The following is a 22024-nucleotide window of genomic DNA, read 5'->3' as shown; positions in this document are numbered from 1 at the left end:
TGCATCACTGCTACCTAGTTTGCACTGCAACTGTTGGAATATGGTCATGAGGTTGAGATATATTATCCATATCCTCTTATTTCAATCTAGTGCCCAGTGACTCCTGCTGCCCTAGCCGACTCTTGTGCTCTACTTGCATGGTGGAAGATTGGAGAGGCCGTGACACCACCCACCGGCTTCCACACCTCTTTATACACTTTTGTCACAGTACTTCGTTGTTTGGAAGACGATAAGAGATTTGTAGTGTCACGCCCCCGACCCGAGATCGCGAGCCGGGGGTCTGCGCCAACCGCCGCACACCCGTAGGAAACTCTCCCTACGAGCATGCAAGGTATCTTATCACAATATCAAATCAGGCAGCGAAAATATTTTAACTAATATTATGCAAAATTTATTTCATTAACTAACACAACTTACAATGTTTCACAAGTCTAGCAATAGTTTAAGATAAAACATCAATTTAAATAAACCTTAATCTAAGATAACTTGTGCTGCAGTTCTTCTAGTCGCTCTCATATTTTGAAACCCCGATAGGTTTAGTTATCGAAATTTCTAAAATAATAAAAACTTATATAATGAGCTAGATAGCCCAGTAAGTAATAAATAATTTAACTAGACAATTCATATAATAACATAAGATATAAATACAAATTACGACGAATCAGCATAATGACATAATCAATTCCTTTTCAAACACAAATCCATTGAAATCCGTATCTTTTAAATATCCATATATATAATCTTAAATCTGATTCGAATCAAATCACATTCAACTCAACAGCCTTTAACTACGACCACACTTATACCCTGTGGCTAGGCTAGAAATAGAACCACACTTTACCCTGCGGAGTGAACCAGAATACCGCACTTATATCCTACGGAGTGGGCCAGAATACCGCACTTATACCCTGTGGTAGGGCTAGAATTGCCAATGCATAACCCCCAATTGGCAGGGTACAGAACATAGCTAGGCTGAGAGTTCCAAATCTGATGCACATCAAAATTATTTTGGTAACATAATAGATATATCATAATCCGATCTAAATATGCATATACGATGCAAGAACAGTAAATATAATAATAGTCCGAAAAATATTATTTCAATTCACATATCTATTTTTCATTCAAATCATCATCTCGTAAAATTCATAAATCACATATAAATTCATTAACAATTTATTCGATGCAAAAATAATATTATATAAATAATGAGTCTAGAAAAGGCAGTTGATTACTTACTTCGAACGCGATCCACAACAAATCCAATTAATCTCACAAATCCCTTGCAGAACCTAATATCCAATTTTTTTTTTTAAATTCATCACAATATCTATAAAATTTAAATTTTAACATCCTTCCAGGGCCGACCCTGTAGAAGTGTCTAGCACCCCGAGTTCGGATTCATACCCATAAACCACCCCCCTCTCTTTATATATATATATATATATATATATATATATATTTCTTTTTCTTTTTTTTTCTTTCTTTCTTTCTTTCTTTTCTTTTTCTTTTCTTTTTCTTCTTCCCTTTTCCCTCTTCTCCTGACTCTTCTCTTCTTTGGCGGAGCAGAGGACCCATACCCCTGCTTCCTTCCTTCTCGGTCGGACTCAGGGGCGGCCACGGGGGCCAGCCCTGTCGGCGGCAAGGGGTGGCGAGGCAAATGCGACCACCTCTGGTGGCTGGCGGCGGCGCACAAGGCCGGTAGCAAGAGATCTCGGGCCAAAACAGAGCTCCCCCTTTTTGGATCCAATCCTGGCATTTGGCCAGCTCAAAACCTTTATAAATCATGGCTAAGCATCAAAGAGGAGGAAATGAAAGCTAGGAGCCCTTACCTCGGCGCTGATAAGTGTTTAATAATTTATAATTTAGTCATCCTTCCATAGCACTTATCAATGTTTTTAAACTGATAAATACATATTTTACCATGAAATTGAATAAACATTGAATTAAATTTAAATTATGGTAAGAGGTAAATAATTCTTTTTTTAAACCAGATTTTGAACTTGTCTCTCTCTCTTGATTGCAATCTTTCATGAAAACTACAGAAAAACATATAAGGAGATTGTGTTGACTCGGCTAAGGTTATAATTAAATGGGTTTTGGTCCTGATTAGATTGAAAGTTATATGGAAAATATTTTTATTAAGTCATGGTCTTGGTTTTGACCGGTCGAGTTCGATCTGAAGCAGCTTAGCAAGAATTAAATGACAATGGGCTCAAGGACAAGTCAACCATCATGACCCACCTCAAACCCAAAGCAATTCCTTACCAGCCTTCATATAAAATTTATAAATTGAAAATAAAAAAAGAAGATAATTAATATAATAAAATAAATAAAAATAATTTCGGAGAAAATCACTGGATTCACTGTTCATATAACAGTGTCACGTAAAAACACTGTTCATATGAACAGTGGGAAATAATATAATATAAAAAATAAATAAATAAAATTGTTTCACTGTTTATCTCCTTCCTCCCTCTATCTATTCTTCCCATGATCTCGCCTCACAGAGCGCCCCGCTGCCCGTTCCAGCCACGAGTCCCACGCGGTGCAGCCAGATCCAGATCCTCCGCCTCCTCTTCCGCCCGTGACGCCTCCGGCGTCTCCCCGTCGATCCCGCGGCCAGCCCTCTTCCCAGCAGCCGAGATCCAGCTCTTCCGCATCAGCCCGTTCCAGCCGCATCCAACGAGCACACCAACGAGCAGCTCCTCCGTCTTCTCCGAGATCCGGTCGTCCGCGTTCCTCCCATCGATTCCCAGCTCCAATCCCTGTGATTCAGCCTTCACCGCGATCCCAGCCGACTGCATTCAACGAGCCGGTAACCCAGCCCCTTCCGGATCGGCACCCGCTTCGAGCTCCATCTTCGCCCGAGATCATTCCCAACATCACGCCCTCCTCCTCTCTCGGGATCCATCGCTGCTGGTCTTCGGCGAGCTATAAGAGGAAGACGAAGAAGGGAGAGCGGGGGGGGGGAGAGCTCGGTTCAACAGAAAAACAGGGGAGACCCCCTGTTTCAGTGAAAAGAAGAAGAAAGCCGAGAGGGAGATGAAGAAATAAAATAAAAAAAGAGAGAAGAGAGAGAGGCTGGGAGCGGAAGGGAGTGAAGAGCAATTTTTTTATGAAGATGGGAGGACTTCCGGCCACCATGAGCAGCTAAGCCTCGGTTTAGGGGTTTGATGAAGCCATAGAGGAGTATTCGTTTCATTTTTATTGATTTGAGTTTGTATTGTAAGATAGGTTGCATGATGAAGAATTTATCAATTGATCTTATGATTTATCCAATTTATGTGAATCATTTATCTTGCATAAAATATTTTACATAGATTGATCTATTTCATCGAATCCAACACCTGTGGTTTGGAGGAGATATTCATGTGACATCGATTTCATGTTTAATGACTTAATGATCAGATGCATCATGCTAGGTTAGACAGGTCATGCTTATCGTTAGAGTAGATGGTTTGTGCTAGACTTAGATGATTCATGCTGGGAATTAGTTATATTTTCTTTTGTGATTGCTTTGGCTTGTAGTCGGAAGCAATCAAGTCTTACATACAACTCAATCATTGAAAAGCGTCACGGATATAAATCTATCAGTGGAATCTAGCCCTAAACACCTCTCTCCATAGATAATTCATACTACTACACCCATATTAATTCTTAGTTTTTATCATTTACTCTAGCTTATCCCCTTTGAAGTAATTATTTAATTAGGAAAAATAACTTGTCTCCAATCTCTGTGGACCGACACCCGTAATCACTATCCTACAGGATACGTGCTATTGCGTGGTTTATTTTTGAAATTGAAATAACCGATCAGGCGCCGACAAAGGTCCGGTGGCAATGGAGGAAGAAGAAAACCACCCGTGCCAAAGCTATCCTGGTTTTAATGGCTCTCTCCCTCTCTCTCGGCCAGCAGCCCAAGAAAGAAGAATCCCCCACCAAGAGGGTGGGCGTGGCGGCTCTGCTTCGGATGGCTTCAAAGAGGAGGAAGGAGCCCTAAAAAAACCAGGCATCCTTAGCTTTCGGGATGAATTCTTTCCTTCATCACGCCCCCTCACATGCGACGCACATGAGGCCGAAAGTTTGGGGCTGGGCTGGTCAAGTGGACCGAGCCCAGTTCCAGGATCTCACATGTAGAATAATGATGCTCCTCGTAGCTTCCAGGCTTACCTTCCACTACTAGTCCTTTGGCTTGTTGAGGCGAGGCAGACCCTGGCAACCACCGTTGACCTTGGTTATTGAGTAGTGATCTCTTCCTTTTCTCTTTAGAGAAAGCTACCCTAGATGATTCAGCCTTGAACAATGGGACCTCACTAACTCCCATAGACTATGGATCTTGGGTCTCCTCAGAGTGAGTACTCGTTAGTGGTGAAAATTTAGAGATTGTCGCCACTAATGTTGACACATTATCAAAGGTCTGATTTTTAGGAGGGGAGCATTTAGAAGTTTTCTTGGGTTGAACCTATGTTGTCGTTGAGTGTTCACCAGCAATAATAGGGGTAGGGGATCTCCATGTTTCTTGGCCTCTGCAACTTGCCGTTAGAGTTGGCTTTCCTTCACAGAGGCTTCACTGCGGCTGACGACGAGCACACGGAGCACCCACCAGCGACCCGAGCTTCCTCTCCTCAGCTCGCCGTTGGAGCCCTCTTTGCCTTCTCGGAGACCTCCGCCGTTGACGGCGACGAACACGCCAGGCTCTTGCCGGCAAGAACTAGCCATTAAAGTACGACTTGGCCACAGTTCCTCTCTCCTCAACTAGCCATTCATACCAGGCTTTTTGAAACTTAGCAAGCTTTGAATGGCCAACTTTCATTGCTCGATTCATTCTATCAGCATAGGTCGGTTTCGAGATGTATCACCATGAACTCTATCGCCACAAGCATCCTAAACTTATCCCAAAATGATTTTAAATAACAACGTTCGTAAACATTATATCATTATATTGCTTATTACAACCATTATAATGATTGTTAGAATGGTTTCAATCATCTCTCATTAAATTATTAAAATAAATAACAAAAATAAAAATATAACAACTATTATTTTTTTTGTTGTTTCTCATTATAATGATTTCTTTTGTGTTTTTTTTTTTTGGTTCTTCAAACTTTAATTTTTGTCAAAATTCCTACAAAAATATTTATAAGGTCCAAAAAATATATTATTTTATCTAATAAAAAAAGGAAAAGATAGCACCACTGTATTTCTTTTATCATCCATTATGTTTCATTACAACAGCTATTATTTTTAGCAATCATTTTAGTATTAAAATTTAAAAAGTTGCTGTCTAAAATGAAAAATAGCTACTATAACTGTTATAACGTTTTTTTTCGTTTGCTATGATAAACAGTAGAAATCCGTAGTAATTCCGCTTGAGATCAGCAGATGTTTTGACATTAGGAAAAAGGAGCCTCCTCTCCACGAAATATTTTGGTCATAAACTGCGAAGACTACACATGCTTGAAGACAGACAACATCCCTCATAACAAGGCAATAAAATCATATATAGATCATAAGAGAGTATTCCCCTGATAGTATCCCGCCATGAGCAACGGTTTTCCGGATCATTACAAATACATCATCATCTATCGGACAGGAATTATTGCTTGTTCCATACTATTTTGCAGAAAGCAAAAAAAAAAAAGAAAAAAAAAATGAAACCGTAGGGAGATCTAAACTAAAATGATTCATGAGCACATACCCTAGGCAAATGCTGCAACAGATGAAACGGAATATGAAGCAACTAGACATCATTTAAAATGTCCGACAAAGATAAGTGGAAGCCAATACACAGCAAATAAAGCTGAGTGCTAGGATGCCCTGTCATTGTCCTACAAAGTTAACAAGTTGATGCAGCACTCAAGCAATATATGCTCATCCATACATGAAAGCTGCTAAAAAAAAGTGATAAAATATTTATGCATAACCTACATCTCCATTTTGACGATAGCTGTTGATGGTGGCTCTGCCATGGTGGGCAAATATTGGAGCCAGTCTTTTGCACAGAACAGCGCCTCCACTGTCTCAGGACGCAAGGAGCTTCGATACTCATCGAGCACTCTGCTCCCAGTTCCACTGGCAAATATGGAGGAGCCTGTACTCACCATGGACATTGGAATGGCCAAGATATCCCGAGCCATCTTGGAAAGCGTTGGATACTTGAGATTGTTGAGCTTCCACCAGTTCAAGATATCAAACTCTTGGATCCGTGGGACAAGGGACTCTTCCAAATACTGATCAAGCTCTGACTTAGTTGGCTGGTTCACGGCCATCTCAGAGAGATAGAGATCAAAGTCTAGAAGCCCATCACCAGTGGAAGCCGGGGTTGCAGGCCGACAGCTGTCATTGCCATTGATGTTGTTGGTGGTGGCTTCCCCTTGTTCTTCGTAAGCTGGAGTCAGTGGAAGTGGTTGGGCAACATACTCAAGATAGAGCTCGTGAATGCTATCGTCCACTACCTTGACATATCTAGCAGCATCTGCACCGTAAATTTTTGAGAAACTGAACTCGACAAGCTTCATCTTGAAACGAGGGTCCATAACCACAGCAATTGCCAAGACAAGGCTGCAATCTTTCCAATATTTGTCAAACTTCTCATGCATCTCTTTAGCAATGCTGCTCACCAAAACATCCTCATTCATTGTTGCAGTAGCCAGCTCTAGTTGGATTTTCCATGCTTCATGGAAAAATATATTTGCAGTTGGATCAGCTGTTGCCATAATGACATTTGCAGAATCATACAAAAGCTTCAGATATGTGCAAACAATCTCCACCTTCTTCCAGTCCTCAGTCGATGGTGCTTCATTATAGTTATCATCGCATGTCTCCAAGACAGTAAATGCTTGTTTATATTCCAGGGCGGCCACCAGCAGGAGGTAAGTTGTGTTCCACTGTGTTGTAACATCAAGAGATAAGGTCTTTGTGCTAGGAATTTCAAGTTGTAAGGCAATCTCAGCAAATTTTTCTTCACGGGCTAGAGAAGCTTTAACAAATTTCACACTTTCACGGATGTTGTATATAATACCATGAATTGAAGCAATCACATCCTGAGCAACTACATTCAAGATATGGGCGTAGCAACGGACAACAAACAACTGACCTTTGAGCATGAGTGTGTTCTTGTTGGACAGGTGATCTCTGAGATTTGCACTATAGATGTCATGGGACGAGCAATTATTGTCTAAAGTGATGGTGAATAACTTGGACTTCATGTTCCAATCTGAAAGGCTAACCCCAATAACTTCACTAAGAGCATTTTCTGAATGAGGAGACGATACCATCATGAAGTTAAGCATTCTTCTGTGCAGCCTCCAGTCACTGTCGATGAATTGTCCAGTAAGACAGACATATCCGAGAGTCTGACTTGTTGTCCACAAGCCTATGGTGAGGCTGACTCTTCCAGGCATAGTTCCAAAGACTTGCATGAGGTTTTGCTTTTCCTTATGATAAATGGCTAATATTTCTGCTTCAATGGAATTGAAGTCTACCATCTTGAACCGAGGCTGAAGACTTTGAATGAATGATATGAAAGCAGGATGTTCCACCATGTGAAGAGGGTAGTCATGCACAATGATCATCTTTGCAAGATAAACGCAGCTAACATCCTGGTCAAATGCAGCATTTGCAAAGCCAGAGATTCTGTAACGTCTTTTGGGAGGTGGTTCAGAGGAAGTATCATCGATTTTTGAACCTGAAGTAAGTGCAAGCTGTTTCTTTTCCTGATTTTTGATTTTAGGACAGGAGCCCAGAGCAATGTGCCTCTTGAGGTGGCTAGTGCCTGCAATCTTTGAACCACTACTGTAAGCGAAGGTTTGTTTGCACAATTTGCAACAAGCCCGTGTACATCCTCCCGACACAGCTTCAATGGTAAAGTGTTCCCAGACCAATGACTTCTTTCTCCTGCGCCTTGAAGGTTGTGGAGTTGTTGTTTCTGGACTGACTGGTTCAGTGTCACTAGCTCCTGCCATGCTGAAAAAAAAGCGAACCCTGCTTTAAGAGAAACTATATGAAAAGAGAACAATTATTAACATGATTTCCAGTTCCTTCCGTTCCTAAACAGTGCACTTATTTAACTAAAAACCAAACATCACATAGTTCTTTCAGACGAAAGACAATACACCTTTGATGGTGCAGCTCTTCAGACATAAAATTATCTAGAACTTCTTTATCACCCTTTTCTCTTTCCATGTTAAGTCCTCGTAACATTAATTAAAAAAAACTATCCTACTCATCTTAAAGTTGACAGCATATAATTTATAATTAATGAAAAAGAAACAAAAAATTCAGAATTCAACAAAGAAGATGATGTAATTATTAGAGTAGGAAGTGATACTATGCATGTAGGAATGATATACAAGCATGCAACAGAGACACAACTGGCAATTGACCGAATGGCTATGCACAATCAAATTTGAGAAGGTCAATATCTAACATTCTTACCTTGCATGTGATGCCTATAAAATTCTAGGTGTGATGCCTAGAAAATATCTCTTTTCATCTACTTTCTTCTTTAATTACAGCATACTAAAACCTCAAATTCAGATCTGATTCCATCCCCAGAAAACCCTGCAACCAAAAGCAACAAAAACCATTGGCACCCATCCATCAAATAGCTGTCAAATTCACAAAACAAACAAAATATTTATTCCTGTTTTTCTACTTCCAGCTCACATAAAACTGTCAAAAATCCAGCTTTTTGCCTCAATTTTGCACCCAAATCGCTCTCCATTGATATACCAACTAAATCCTAGCTTCTTACACAATTTCTTTACACTTTTATCCCGAAACAACCTATTAAGCATCCCTGAATTTTTCCTAATCAATGCTGTCCTACATCAGTTTGGTATCAGAGCTGAGGTTTGCAACATGTTGACAGGTATTGGAAGGCCTCTTAGATGAAGACTATATCCAACAAGATGAGATGCTGCTCAGAATCATGGAGCAACTAAATGGGATAAACACTTGGCTTGATGATGTTGAAAGCTGGAATTCTCAACCTAGTTATAATCCGACAGCTGGTGCTCAAGGAGAAATATCTGAAAGTGAATAATATTGGGAATGGTGAAAATCAAGAGAACCAGTTTGAAAACCAGCAAGAAAATCCTCCCCAATGATGTGGTTTGAGAGCTGTTCGTGTCCAAGGAGTTCCTCAAAATCCTAATCTTCAGTAGGTTAGAGAATTTTTGGAAAGAGCTCATTATGAACCATATGATACAGCTGATGATATCACAAAAAACGTTTGGATGGAGGTTTTGAAGTTTGAAGGAACGATTGATCCTATGATATTCTCCGATTGGCCGGGTTCTATTCAAGAGAATTTGAGATTTCTATTACTAGAAAAATTGGATCTCAAGCCAGGGAGGTTGCAGCTAAGAGGCTTGATGATGCAAATTGTAGCATGAAATCAGCACCTTCACAATCTTTCAGTCATTCCAATAGGTCTAAGCCTTCTTCTTCTTATGGGACTGGTTCTAAAGGAAAGACAGTTGCGACTAATAGACCTAATGGGAAGGATAACAAGAACACTTGTTTTAAGTATGGAGGAGCCTGGTTACATGGGGTATCAATGTCCAAGAAAGAATAGCCTATATGTTGGTGTAGAATAACAAAAGGAAGAGGAGCAAATGCAAGAGGAAGACAATGAGAAGTGTGGGATCACTATGAGGAGTTACGCAGCTGATGATTTGGAAGGGGATGAGGTAGATATTTCCCTCCTTTTCATTGTTTGAAGGATACTTGAAACCTCTAAAGTGGAGAAAGAAGATTGGATGCATACCTCAATTTTTCAGATCCTGGTTCATTGCAGAAGACAAGCAAAGAAGCCTATTATTGATGGAGGAAGCTATATGAATGTTGTCTCGGCATCCACAATTGAACGCCTCGAGCTTCCACTCTCAACCATACAAGGTTGCTTGGATTGACACCATTACCATTCTGGTCACTCATAAATATCGTCTCCTTTTCCACTACTGCTTACAAAGATTCTGTATAGTATGATGTGATTCCTATGAAAGTTGCTTATATTCTTCTTGGTCGACCTTGGCTTTGTGATCGAGATGTGTAACATTTTGGTAAAGAAAACACTTATTCTTTCTTTTTTGATAAGAAAACAATTATTTGAAGCCTATGACCTTAGCTTTGTGATCAAGATTGCTGAAAAGAAGAAATCTGGTGAGCCAAAAGCTGAAGTTGTTGCAAAAAACAAGATGACACATCTCATTATCCTAACCAAGAAATGCTTTCAAGCTAAGAGCATGAAATTGGGTGTTATTTGTGCTGTAGTAGCTCGAGAAGTGAAAGAAACACCTGCTGGTTATGACTCAAATATGCCTCCAGAAGTGACTAAGTTGCTGCTTGAGATTTATGTAGCACCTAAAGAGTTTCCTAATGAACTCTCTCCTTTGCATAATTTTCTACATGCTATAGATTTTATACTGGGGTCTCAATTGCCTAACCTTTCCACCTATCACATGAATCCAACTGAGCATGCTGAACTCAAAAGTAATAGAGTTCCTGTATAAGGAACATATTTGCAGAAGTTTGAGTCCATGTATTGTTCATGGTTTACTTGCACCAAACAAGAATGGTTTATGGCATATGTGTGCTGATAGTTGAGCTATGAACAAGATTATTGTCAAGTATTGGTTCCCTAATCCTCATCTTGATGATATATTGGATGTCATGGGAGGTTCTACATCTTTTCAAAGATAGATTTGAAGAATAGCTATCATCAAATTCATATAAGACCTAGAGATGAATGGAAAACAGCTTTCAAGACCAAGGATGGCTTCTATGGGCTGCTGGTCATGCCTTTTGACTTTGCTAATGCCCCTAGCACATTCATGGGCTTCATGACTCATATATTACAGCCCTTTATTGACTCCTTTACGGTTGTTTATTTTATTGATATTTTGATATATAGTAAGACCAAAGAGGAGCACATCTATCATCCACAACAAGTTATGAGTGATCTTTGCTAAGATAAACTTTACATAAATTTGACGAAGTGTTCATTGATAACTTCAAACATTTTCATTTTGGGTTTTGTTGTTTCTTCTAAAGGAGTGGAGATTCGGAAAAAGTCAAGTGGCCTTTTCCTTCTATTTTGCATGAAGTTCGAATTTTTCATAGATTAGCTACATTCTACTGGGGTTTCATCAAAAATTTCAGCACTATAATGGTTCCAATCACTAATTGCATGAAAGTATAGTTTGTTCGAACCAAGGAAACAACAAAAGCATTTGAAGAAGTTAAAGGATGATTGAAGCACCTGTTTTGCGCCTTCCATATTTTTCTAAGATGTTCGAGGTGTCTTGTGACATGTAAGGTGTACTTAGCCAAAGGCCATCCAATTGATTATTTTAGCCAGAAGTTGAATGAAGCTAAGCAATAGTATTCGATTTCTGATAAAGAATCCTATGTTGTGGTTCAAGCTCTTCTTTATTGGCAACATTATCTTACTCCTAAGGAGTTTGTATTGCATTCCGACCATGAAGCCTTCAAACACATAAACTCCTAAAGGAAATTGAGCTTTCCCCATGGCAAGCGGGTTTCTTTCTTACAAGATGCTTTTGTTATCAAGCATAAGGCTGAAACTAAGAAGAAACCAGCTGATGCTCTCAGCAGTGTAGTGCGTCGACTGGCACTAATTCTTTCTTCTATAGCTAACCAAGTTATGGACATTGATTTGCTTAAGAAAGACTATTCTTCTTGCAAGGATTTTAGCATCATATGTATTGATTTGATGGCTGGACAACATGCTGACTATTCAGATTTCTCTTTGAATGATGAGCATCTATTCAAAGAAATTTGCCTTTGCTTGCCTAATACCTCTTTACATGAAGAGGTCATTAGAGATTTGAATTCCAGTTGATGGCTGGTCATTTTTAGAAGAGATAAAACCATTGTGATAGTTGAGGACTGTTTCTATTGACCTACTTTGAAGTGAGATGTTGCTAGAATTGTCTTACGATATCGGACTTGTAAATTCCAAAGGAAAGAAAGAATAATCAGGTCAATACACTCCATTACATTTGCCAGATGTGCCCTAGCACGATCTAAGCAGACTTTATCCCAGGGTTGCCAAAGACCCTTAGCGATCATGATTCTATTCTTATGGTTGTGGATCGCTATTCTAAGATGGCTCACCTCAAATCTTATCAAAGATTTCCAATGCTTTCCATATTGCTGAACTCTTCTTTAAAAAAGTTGTTTGTCTTCATAGGTTGCCTAAGACTATTATTTCTGATCGTGATGTAAAATTTATGAGTTACTTTTACAGAAGATGCTGAAAATTCTTCATTTATCTACAAACTGATGGTCGAATGGAAGCTGTTAATAGGACTTTGGGTGATTTGCTTCGTCTCTGTGATCACCAACATGTTAATAATTCAGACCAAGTTCTTCCTATGACTGAATTTACTTATAACAGTTTGGTAAATTGAACTATAGATCATAGTCCCTTTGAGATTGCAACAGGTTCAATTCCAAGGAAGCCAATTGATTTGGTTCCTCTACCTATTGAAGCAAGTCCTAGTGTTGAAGTTGAAGCTTTTGTCAAGCATATTCATGAGCTACATGATGAAATTCAAAGAAAGATTGCCTTGAGCAATGAAGGCTAAAAAGCACAAACTGATTTAAGGAGATGGTCTGCTGAATTCAGAGGAGTAGGCCTGAATGTTATCCTAAGGCTACATACAAGAAACTTCATTCAAAAAGTGCTAGCGTCTACAAGATTCTCAAGAAAATCAACCCTAATGCTTATGTTCTTGACCTACTCAAAGATACGAGATCTGTAATGTCTTTAATGTTGAAGATTTCACTTTGTATCAAGGCCATGATGATGATGCACAACATGAAACCCACATTACTAGACTTCCACCAGCTCCACATTTGAAGGAGGAGATTGAAGACATTGTTAACCATCAAGTGGTTTCCATAAAAGGTGGTGGCTACCAAAAGTATCTCGTCAGATGGAGAGGGTGCTCGCTTTTAGAGCGTACATGGATTACAAATAGAGCTGATCATGAGCCTGACTTGGGCACCGAAAAATTTTAAATAGGCCTGGCCCGAAGCCTAACCGAAAATGAATATAGTTTAGGCTCGAGGCCCACTCTAATCACAAATGAAGAGCTCTAAAAGCTTGATCATGATCCTTATGATAAATTCCATGCTTTTAACTCGTCGGAGTCGAGTCTTCTCAAGCCAAGGAGAGACGGAGGATGATGGCAGCAACCACTGAAGACCTATAAAAGACATCCTAAGGTTAGTTCTAATGCTCGAACCCTGATTTGGAATGTGTTGGATAATATGGGGCCCTCTTGGAACCTCGCTTAGGATCAATTCGTCATTAAAAAAATCTCAATTTGATGTTCTCAACAGTACTATAATATGGTTCATCCTTATTAATGTTTTCTTAAAATTTTAGAGTCGGATGTTTTTGCAATTTTTCAGATTTTCTGGATATGGCTGTCATATGGCTCATGGGTCATACCTTAGGTCCATTTATATTTTGGGGCTTTATTTATCATTTTAGTGGGTTTTTATTAGTCAACATAACAGACTTGTTATTTGGTTAGTCAAAATAACAAACTTGTTATTTGAAGTCCAAGTCCTAGTAGGAGTATTAGAACTCTGTATATAGAGCTGTAATCTCTAATTATTAAAAGATAGACAAAATTTTAGAGATTTTCCTAAGCAACTATGCTCTCTTTTAGAGGTGTACGATGCAATTCTAACTCTAGATGTGATGCCTACAGAATTCTAGGTGTGATGCCTAGAAAATCTCTATTTTTTTCTTTTTTTCTTTTAATCACAGCACCCTAAAACCTCAAATTCAGATCTAATTCCATCCTCACTAAACCCTAGCAACTAAAAGCCACAAAACTTATAGCCATCCATCCATCAATGAACCGACAAATTCACAAAACAAACAAAATTTTATTCCCATTTTTCTACTTCCAGCTCACATAAAACCCTCAAAACTTCATCTTTTTGACATAAGTTTTAACCCAAATGGCTACCAATATAAACCATAGCTTCTTGCGCAATTTCCTTACCCTTTTAGCCCAAAACAACCCGTTAAGCATCCCGGAATTTTCCCTAATCAATGCTGTCTGACATCAATCTGGTAAATAAAAATTTCCATGAAGCAAAATAAAAACAACAATGACCAATTTTTGAATGTATAGGAAAATCATTATTTGGCATCACGCATCGTTAGGCTCAGCAAAATCTTCTGACATGGACCATATTATTGCATTGATATGAATGATGAGATTGATGTGAAGTAAAATGGGGGAGGTCAAGATGATGAATCAATGCATTCAAAGAAGCATAGAACTAGCACCGACTGAGATCAAAGTGATGAGCCCATAAGAGGATTTACAGAAGCATTGGCATGGAAAGGTGTTCATATTTTCAATTAATGGCCCATACAAGGAGAGAAAACATATGATAGAAAGGTCAGAAGTTGTGTGAGAAAGGATGAAAATGCTTGTAGTGACAGCAAATCTAATCCTGACAGGAATATTAAAGAAGGATTAGGAATTTTTTGTGGCTGGGTTATGGTACAGAGAAAAGAAATGAAGATGGCAAAGGACAGAACTCCCAATATCTAATTAGAAAAGAATTAAACAGACATAGATAGGAGGGAGGGAGGAGGAAGAACTCTACCCAGTCTCAGAGATATTTTCTTAAACTAACCAAATTAAAATTCATGATTTGATTTTTGAACACTAAGACTAAAAAGAACTGATAAGCTAATGATGGGAAGTTTCTTTCTTTTATTAATTTGAGTGCAAATTCTGAATTCTCATGTTTTGATCAATTAGAAATGAAAGTAAAAGAGCTCTATTTTTTTTGGTAGTGAAAAGGACCTGTAGTCTATTAGACATGCTCAAAGCCTATCCCATAGGCTTCAGCCGAGGCTCTTACTGCCAATTGCTATGGGAATGCTTCAATCAAAAGGAGTTGTCTGCAGTAGCCAAATTGACCAACAGATCAGCCACCTGGTTTGCTTCTCTGCTTCTCTACATATACATGGCAACACTAGAACATTTCCACTGGTCGATCATGTTCCATATATCATACAGGAATGGCTGAACTCATCTTTATTCTATTGAGGATCCCTCAAAAGTACATTAGCAGCAATCTAGAAAACCTAATCTTATTCATCCCTGTTGGAACAAGAAAAATAGGTGAGCGAGAAAAACAAAGCTACAATCCAGAATTTTGCAAAAACAGGGGGCAAGAGACTTTGATTGTGCATTTTATTGTACTTCTTCAGCAACTAAACCCAACATAACATTTGAAGACATTGTTTTCTTCAATTGACCAAAAAAATAAACAACTAAACTCGAGGACCTATCAAAAAAGCAATCAATTGATCCCATGAAATGAAGCAACTAATTAAATAAGAAAGTAGTTAAGAAAATGTGAAGCCAGTAAAAAGTACATGAAAATCAAATAAACCAGAACTAGAAGTGAAGTTTTATATACATCTCAGGATTTAGATTACGAGTAACAGGAGATACAGAATACGAAAAATGCTTCATTATAACGTATCATACATCCTATTTCATACATTCTATTGTTGTTATAAAAGTCAGGGTCATGGGGCTTTTGTATATTTTAGCATATAGGTGTATGATCTGAAGAATATAACTTATGTATGGAAGAATAAGTTATTGTGCGCTATACGCTCTACATTGGCATCTATGATATCAAAACATAGCCAACCAATTTCAATATATCTGCTATAAAATCTCAGCAAGTTTAGAGTAATAAACGAACCCTAAGGACAAGCACGTCCTGAACATTGCTTCTTTTTATTTCCAAATGATTTTTATTATTCTTCTGCAAATTCTCATAAACTTAAGCATGACATCTGGTGGCTTATGCCTATGCCCTTTTTTTAGTGCCTGTGACATTTTGAAGTCTGGGTAGTGCGCCCTCAAGAATTGCAAGGAGGAATTCAAAATTGCAAAAGAAGTTGACCCGAAACAAGGATAAGCTTATAGGTGGAGAGAAACAGTGAAAGCATATGTTGTTGTTTATTAAAGACAATATGAAACGACATAGAGTAGCACGAAGGTCGCATCTTGCTTCTAATAACAGTGACTGTGATTTTGTTAAATGTGAAGATACAGAAGAAATAATATGTCATTCCTATTCCAAATGAATCCAGTCCAGCAAGACATCCCACAAACTGCCTCAACTCTATACCCCTAGCCCCAAGGCAATTGACCAATACAGCTTCAGCCCATTGACTCTCTATAGGAGGTTTTCACCATGGTACACGTCTGAACATAAATTCCACATCCTTCCCACCTATACGTTAAAGGTTCCACAGGGGGCTCCATGGGTCTCCAAGTGGCTCATAAAGCATTCTTGGTGCTGGGTTCTCGCTATGTATCCTTCTAACTCACATTAGGGCCTCAAGAAATCTCTAAGACAACACGCAGTTAGGCCTCAACGTCATGACTAACAAATAAAAAAGAAAACAATATGCGATTCAGCCCATTGCTAAATATCGTGCAATTATTGTTACACATGATTCCCAAGACATCAAGCAGAGTATTACGGGGGCCTCCCTATGCTTCATGCAGCATCGGCCCGTGATCCCATCCGGGCTGCGACACGGCAGTCGCAGAACGGATGGTGAACCTAAGCAGATAGATCGGCCTTTGGGCTTCCCTCCAGCTACCTGATATTTTTATCTGGGCTCTCGCAGGCGGGCAGGGAGGAAGGCCCATGTAAGTTGTAACCGAAACCTTCCCAGGCGACCAACCTCCTCTACACTGATCCAAGGAAGAAAAAAACCCCAAATTCTCGAGTCGTTCTGGATCGGAAGCCCAGCAACACGACTTGCCTCCGGAATCGAAATCACTTGCCAGATCCATGGGATCCGGTAACAATTTAGGCCAGAAAATCCCCTCTCTTTTTTTTATTCCCTCTCCTCTCTCAATCGAACACTAAATAGATCTAACACACACCGAAAACCAAACGCGAAAAGAAATCTAGGAGCCTATAACAACGACAGCGGAACCAAAGCAAGCGACTGACGAAGAGGTTTCGCGGAAGAAATCAAATCTTACTCGGAGAAAAAACCGGGCAACCCCACAAGAATCTAAGAAGAGAAGAAAGATCTAGCGAATCTTACCGGAGATCCGAGGTCGAGGCTTGCGATCAAGTGGACCACCTCGAGTCGAACCCTAGGGGATGGAGGCGAACGATGAATGAAGAGAGCAGGAGAGAGAAGCAGCGATGGCGGGAAACTCTGATCCTTGAATTCTTCTGCTATTTTAACCCCTTGCCCCCTTCTCGAAGAGAGATGGTGGATCGGGGCCGATGGCGAGATGATGGGTCGGAGGCCCTCAGCGCATTGGAAACCCTAGCGAGAGAGCGAGCGAACAAGGGCGAGAGAGGGGGGAGAGGGCGACCGAATCCCCTTTCTTTTATGGGCTCTGTAGCCCAATGGGCTTGGGACACCGAGCCGCCGTCCAGCCTGGACGAGGACGGTCGGTCGTGCCCCGGAGTGGGCCCGGGCTTCTTCCTTGGTTCACGCTGTCTTCCTGGGCTTTGCGTGTGGGAGTCCCCAGGCTGGGACCTAATTAGCCCACATAAATTTTTATGGTTTCAGGGTGGGATGGGATTGGTTTGCTGGGATGGCTGGATCAAGTAGGTGGATCAAGGAGACTCGAGCAGGTCTCCATGCGGCTTGAAGAGGAACCCATGCCCCTTTGTGAGGGGATGATGGACCAATGCGGAAGCCCAAGCTGTAACAAAGAAGAGCCCAAGGCTGTGCTGACGAGAGTTGCTTCCCTCTTACCAGCCCATGACTGCCCCTGCTTTCTGCGTGGACTGGGAGGCGTTTCCGGCAGTCCGACCCACTCTGATTTGTGGACTTGTCGCATTGAGGGCTATAAAATTTTAAACTTGGGTAAAATGGGCATTGTTGGCATCATGACGCAGATGGGCGTCATGGGCGATCCAGCAGCGCTTGCCGCCGCAAACTGTATAACTAGTGCACAGTTAAGAAACAAGTACATCTATAGTTTACATATATGAACATATTATTAGAAACTAAATAGAAAACTTACAATTTTTTCCATTGGTTGCGAGCTAGCACACCTGGGGAGGCTTGGTTACTGGAGTTATATGGTATGTAATTTCATATTTCATATGTTTATCCTGAAGAAACTTGTTATCATAGAAGAAAATCTTCCAGTTATAACCTTTTTTCTTTTTTTTTTAAGGAATTTCTAGTGTAATCAAGTTTAGACTATTGGAAGACTGTTGCCTAGAAATTTGCTATGTCATTATTTTAAAATAGTATTATAAAAGAATAATTTACTAAAATAAATTCAAAAAAAATTTGAAAAGAGCTTTTTGGATTGAGACGTGTGATATACACTTACTTAAGAATGTGATTCGCCCCTTACGTACGGGTTTGCAGCGAACTCGTTCCTAAGGTATAACAACCTGGCTCAGCCCGATCCTTATCTAATGAGCACGATCGCTGGTGACGCTTGACCCGATCGACTCTTTCAATTGTCTAGAGAAGAAGAAAAGATGAAAATCAGAAAGTTAAAAAGTACAAAAACTTTATCTGTGGAAGAAACTTTTGGAAAATAGAGTACCAGTGAAAAAAAGAGAAAGAGATTAAATTAGATTACGATTAATTCTAGAGGAGTCTATTTATAGACTCTATTCGGAACACCGAAGAAATGTGATGGATCTGAAGATTCATAATTTTTTGAAAACACCGTATCTTTTCGGAAACCAATGTTCTCTTTCGAAGAGTCACAAGTTTTCTAAAATAGGCGTCTCACAAAAAGTATCTAGCATTCCTTCGATCGATAAGCTTCTCTCCTTTCTCAACCCCTTTTCTTTTCTTCATCAGCTTCTTTTTCTATTCTCCTTAGTTTTTGAACGTATGGGTCACATGAGTGACTTGCCAGTTGGTCATCCAGCTTGAGCTCCTCATTAAGTCAGTCTTCCAATAGCTCGCAAGCGGTCCAACAAGAGGTCCCCTACAATCTAGGCACAGCGGAGCGTGTCTTGGACAAAGGAGATTTAGATAGGTTTTGGAGAAGCTACTATCCTATGTGTCTTCTCTCGTAGGCTGCCCGGGCCTGAGGAAAGGGCCATTTACTGTTCTCCTTGCCATCTTTGCTTGTACAAGAAATCTTTGAAGAAAGGGATGATATTTCCTCTGCACTCCATTATTCTTCTTTTAGACTAGTTTCATCTTCTCCCACCTAATTGGTCTGCAATTCATGGCGGATTATTATAGGCTTCCACTTCCTCCTAGCTCTACATGGTGTCCATCCCGCCATGGACCTCTTCCGAGCTCTTTTCATTTTGAAAGAGCATCCCTCTGTGCACGGTTGGTTGTACTTTCTTGCTTGGAAGGGTTATCAACTGATCAAAACCCCTCTTCAGTCCATGGTGGGAAGAGCCATTTCTATTTTGTTGTGTCCAAGCAAACCTAAGGGTTCAATACTTTCTGGTCATGAAGAAATCTAGGTATCAGGCTCCAAGTCTCTCTAGTGACAAGCAACAAGTACTTGAGCTCCATGCTCTGTCCGTGTTTCTCTCGTCTGGGAGCTCTTGGCTGAGCAAACTCTGGTTAACACGAGTCTGAGCCCCACCTAGCGTTAGGGTAAGGACCTCCTTATTGTTCTTTATCATCCAAGCTAAAATTGACGAGCTATCTAAGTTTCATGTTTTATATGCAGATGTGGTCTTGGAAAGCTTTACCGAAGAAGGCTATTGCCGCTGTTGCTGGAAATTGGACCCGGGGGCGACCGTCGGTTGAGAAGGAGGAGCTCCGATGTTGGAATGGCAGGTGGCGGTCCGTCGGCGAGCGGCGTCCTCCGGAAAACCTGCAACAAGCCGGTGGCCGGAGTTTCCGGCGTCGGCCCTCCGATGCTTAAGTCAGAGGGGGCTAATGTGCAGGAGGAGGGAGGAGATATCTTTTCTGGGTTTTAGAGTCCAACCCCCTCTAAGTGGGAGGGTTTTCCTTTTATAGAGGGGTACTGGATTACCTGTGACATAACGGGGCGAAGTTACCGTATGATTGAGCATGTCGCCTGAATTAATGCACGATCGTGTGAATTAATGCCTTGCCGTAGGAGATCAGACTGGAGCCAAGGAGTTGTCATGACTGATCAGACGCAGCCGAGCAGATTTACCGTGGAAGGCTTGAGATCCGTAGATGGCAGGGGCCATGCGCATTAATTGTTGAGTAAGCTGGAGGTCTGCAGGGACCATGCACATTAATTGTTGAGTAAACCGGAGGTCTGCACGGACCACGTGCATTAATTATTGACGGCAGTGGCAGGACATGGTCCCTGGTCGAATTGCGGAAGGATGTGACTGTGGTAGGTGAGTGGTGAGGTCGGACTTCTAAAGTTAGGCTCTCGAGGGAGATTAGGCCGAGGTCGAATGCTAGGATGAGGCATCTCGGAGTCCAGCGCCTGGTCGGACGTCGAGCCTGGTTGCTTATCTTAAGATTGGACACCTTCAGGTCGGGCGCCTTCAGGTCGAGCGCCTTCAAACACGTGATGGTCACGCACCTATGTATTCCCGGATGACTTGTTTTTCCCCCCCAACAGCCGCCAAGCGGAAGGCAATAGAGTAGGTCGTCTTTGCCTACCAAGTGGGCTTGTGCTGCCACGACTTCTTAAGAAGGTCACGGAGTAGCTAAAACTCCTCAAGCTAATCCTACTGCACCAATCTATTGGTGCGAAGGTTGATCTTCCCTGGCCTGATATCCTCATCCACCGCCTCACGCCCGCACCTCGTCGATCGGTGAACCTCATGCCCGCGTCCTCCTCCCCTGGTCGATCAGTCCCCAGCATGTTAGTCTCCTCCCCCTCGGTCTATTAGCCTTCTCCTCTCCTGGTCAAATGGTAAACAACCAAACGAAGCTCTGTTAGAACGGAGGTCGTTCGGTAACTGGAATGTTTCCTTGGAGTTCTGGTTTTGGGAAGGGATTGGAGGGAGGATGACGTTCTTGGTCATCGATGCCGTCACGACTGGCGGTGGAGGCGGATGCCAGCAAGTCCCCAGAGCCTAGCAGCTATTGAACATCGCGATCCACCAAGCGTCGCGGGCGTTGGACGAGGCAAGATGCGTGAGGGCGGACGTTCTCGGGGGCAACGTATGGCAGCACTAGCCATTTGGAAACTTCGCTGCCTGCTTTGTTAGTTTCTTTCGATGTTCTCCTTCGGGATTATAAATATATAAAATATATTGGTGAGCTAGGTTGGAATCATGCTTGCCTCGCGCATGAGTTGCATGTAAACCATTCCATGAAAAGTTTATGACAGTTCTTTTTTCCCTCTTGAAATTCTTAGTTCTTTCTCATGTCTAGATTATATGGATTTCAGTTGAATTCACTGACTTTGGTTACAAAAGTGGAATGCGGGGAGAAGATACCGAATGGATGAAAGCGGTGCTTCGATGTCCCAATCCAATTCATGATGATTGGATTGGAGTGTTCTCCCCTGCAAAATTCAAGTAACTCGCTCAATATTTATTATCCTTTCATATTAAATAAGGTACCAAAAAAATAGGTTTGGAATTAATCTAAAAATCATGTAGTATGAGCGAACCTTGATAAGTATTTTATCTTATGTTTAGTAAATGAGAATGGTTATGCATTGTTTTTTCTATTTCTCAGTTCATCTACTTGTCCTGCCGAGAATGGTAATGGCAGAGAGCAAGAGCCATTGATATTCTCAGCTCTTCAGCTTTTCAATGACCGGTCCAATCTTTGTAGCAGCAAGCATGGAAAAATGTGACACAAAATCAAGTGATTGCCTCCATTTCTTTCTGATACATGATTTCAGCTGTGGCACGCCTGCAGACATATTTTGGTTTTTTTGGTGTGCCGAGGCTGCTTTATCATGTCAGGTTCTGTGTTGCTAGAACACCTGAGGTTCTCTCTTTATTAGCCTTTTTCTGTGCCTTCGGGTTGCATGGTTCGACTGACTTTGTAGACGGGTGTGGACTA

At 40.9% G+C, this 22024-nt stretch overlaps 1 protein-coding gene across 4 annotated transcripts; it reads right to left on the bottom strand.

Annotated features, from left to right (window-relative positions):
• Nucleotides 1-5723: 5723 nt before the first annotated feature.
• LOC120107079 (zinc finger BED domain-containing protein RICESLEEPER 2-like) lies at nucleotides 5724-17444 on the bottom strand. 4 transcript variants are annotated; one of them, XM_039120232.1, is made up of 3 exons: nucleotides 17162-17444; nucleotides 14877-15176; nucleotides 5724-7968 (listed from the first exon to the last, which is right to left on the bottom strand). In XM_039120232.1, the coding sequence occupies exon 3, from the start codon at nucleotides 7965-7967 to the stop codon at nucleotides 5928-5930; it is 2040 nt and encodes a 679-aa protein (XP_038976160.1). In that variant the 5' UTR covers nucleotide 7968; nucleotides 14877-15176; nucleotides 17162-17444; the 3' UTR covers nucleotides 5724-5927. The 4 variants fall into 4 exon arrangements, with proteins under 4 accessions (XP_038976160.1, XP_038976162.1, XP_038976161.1 ...); XM_039120234.1 differs by lacking the exon at nucleotides 14877-15176 and adding an exon at nucleotides 8440-8565; XM_039120233.1 differs by lacking the exon at nucleotides 14877-15176 and having other exon boundaries at nucleotides 5724-8001.
• Nucleotides 17445-22024: the final 4580 nt, after the last annotated feature.

Source organism: Phoenix dactylifera, unplaced genomic scaffold (assembly GCF_009389715.1).
Source record: "Phoenix dactylifera cultivar Barhee BC4 unplaced genomic scaffold, palm_55x_up_171113_PBpolish2nd_filt_p 000758F, whole genome shotgun sequence".
NCBI lineage: Eukaryota > Viridiplantae > Streptophyta > Magnoliopsida > Arecales > Arecaceae > Phoenix > Phoenix dactylifera.
Note: the sequence above shows the minus strand (reverse complement) of the source record. Positions and strands in the feature narration are given on the sequence as shown.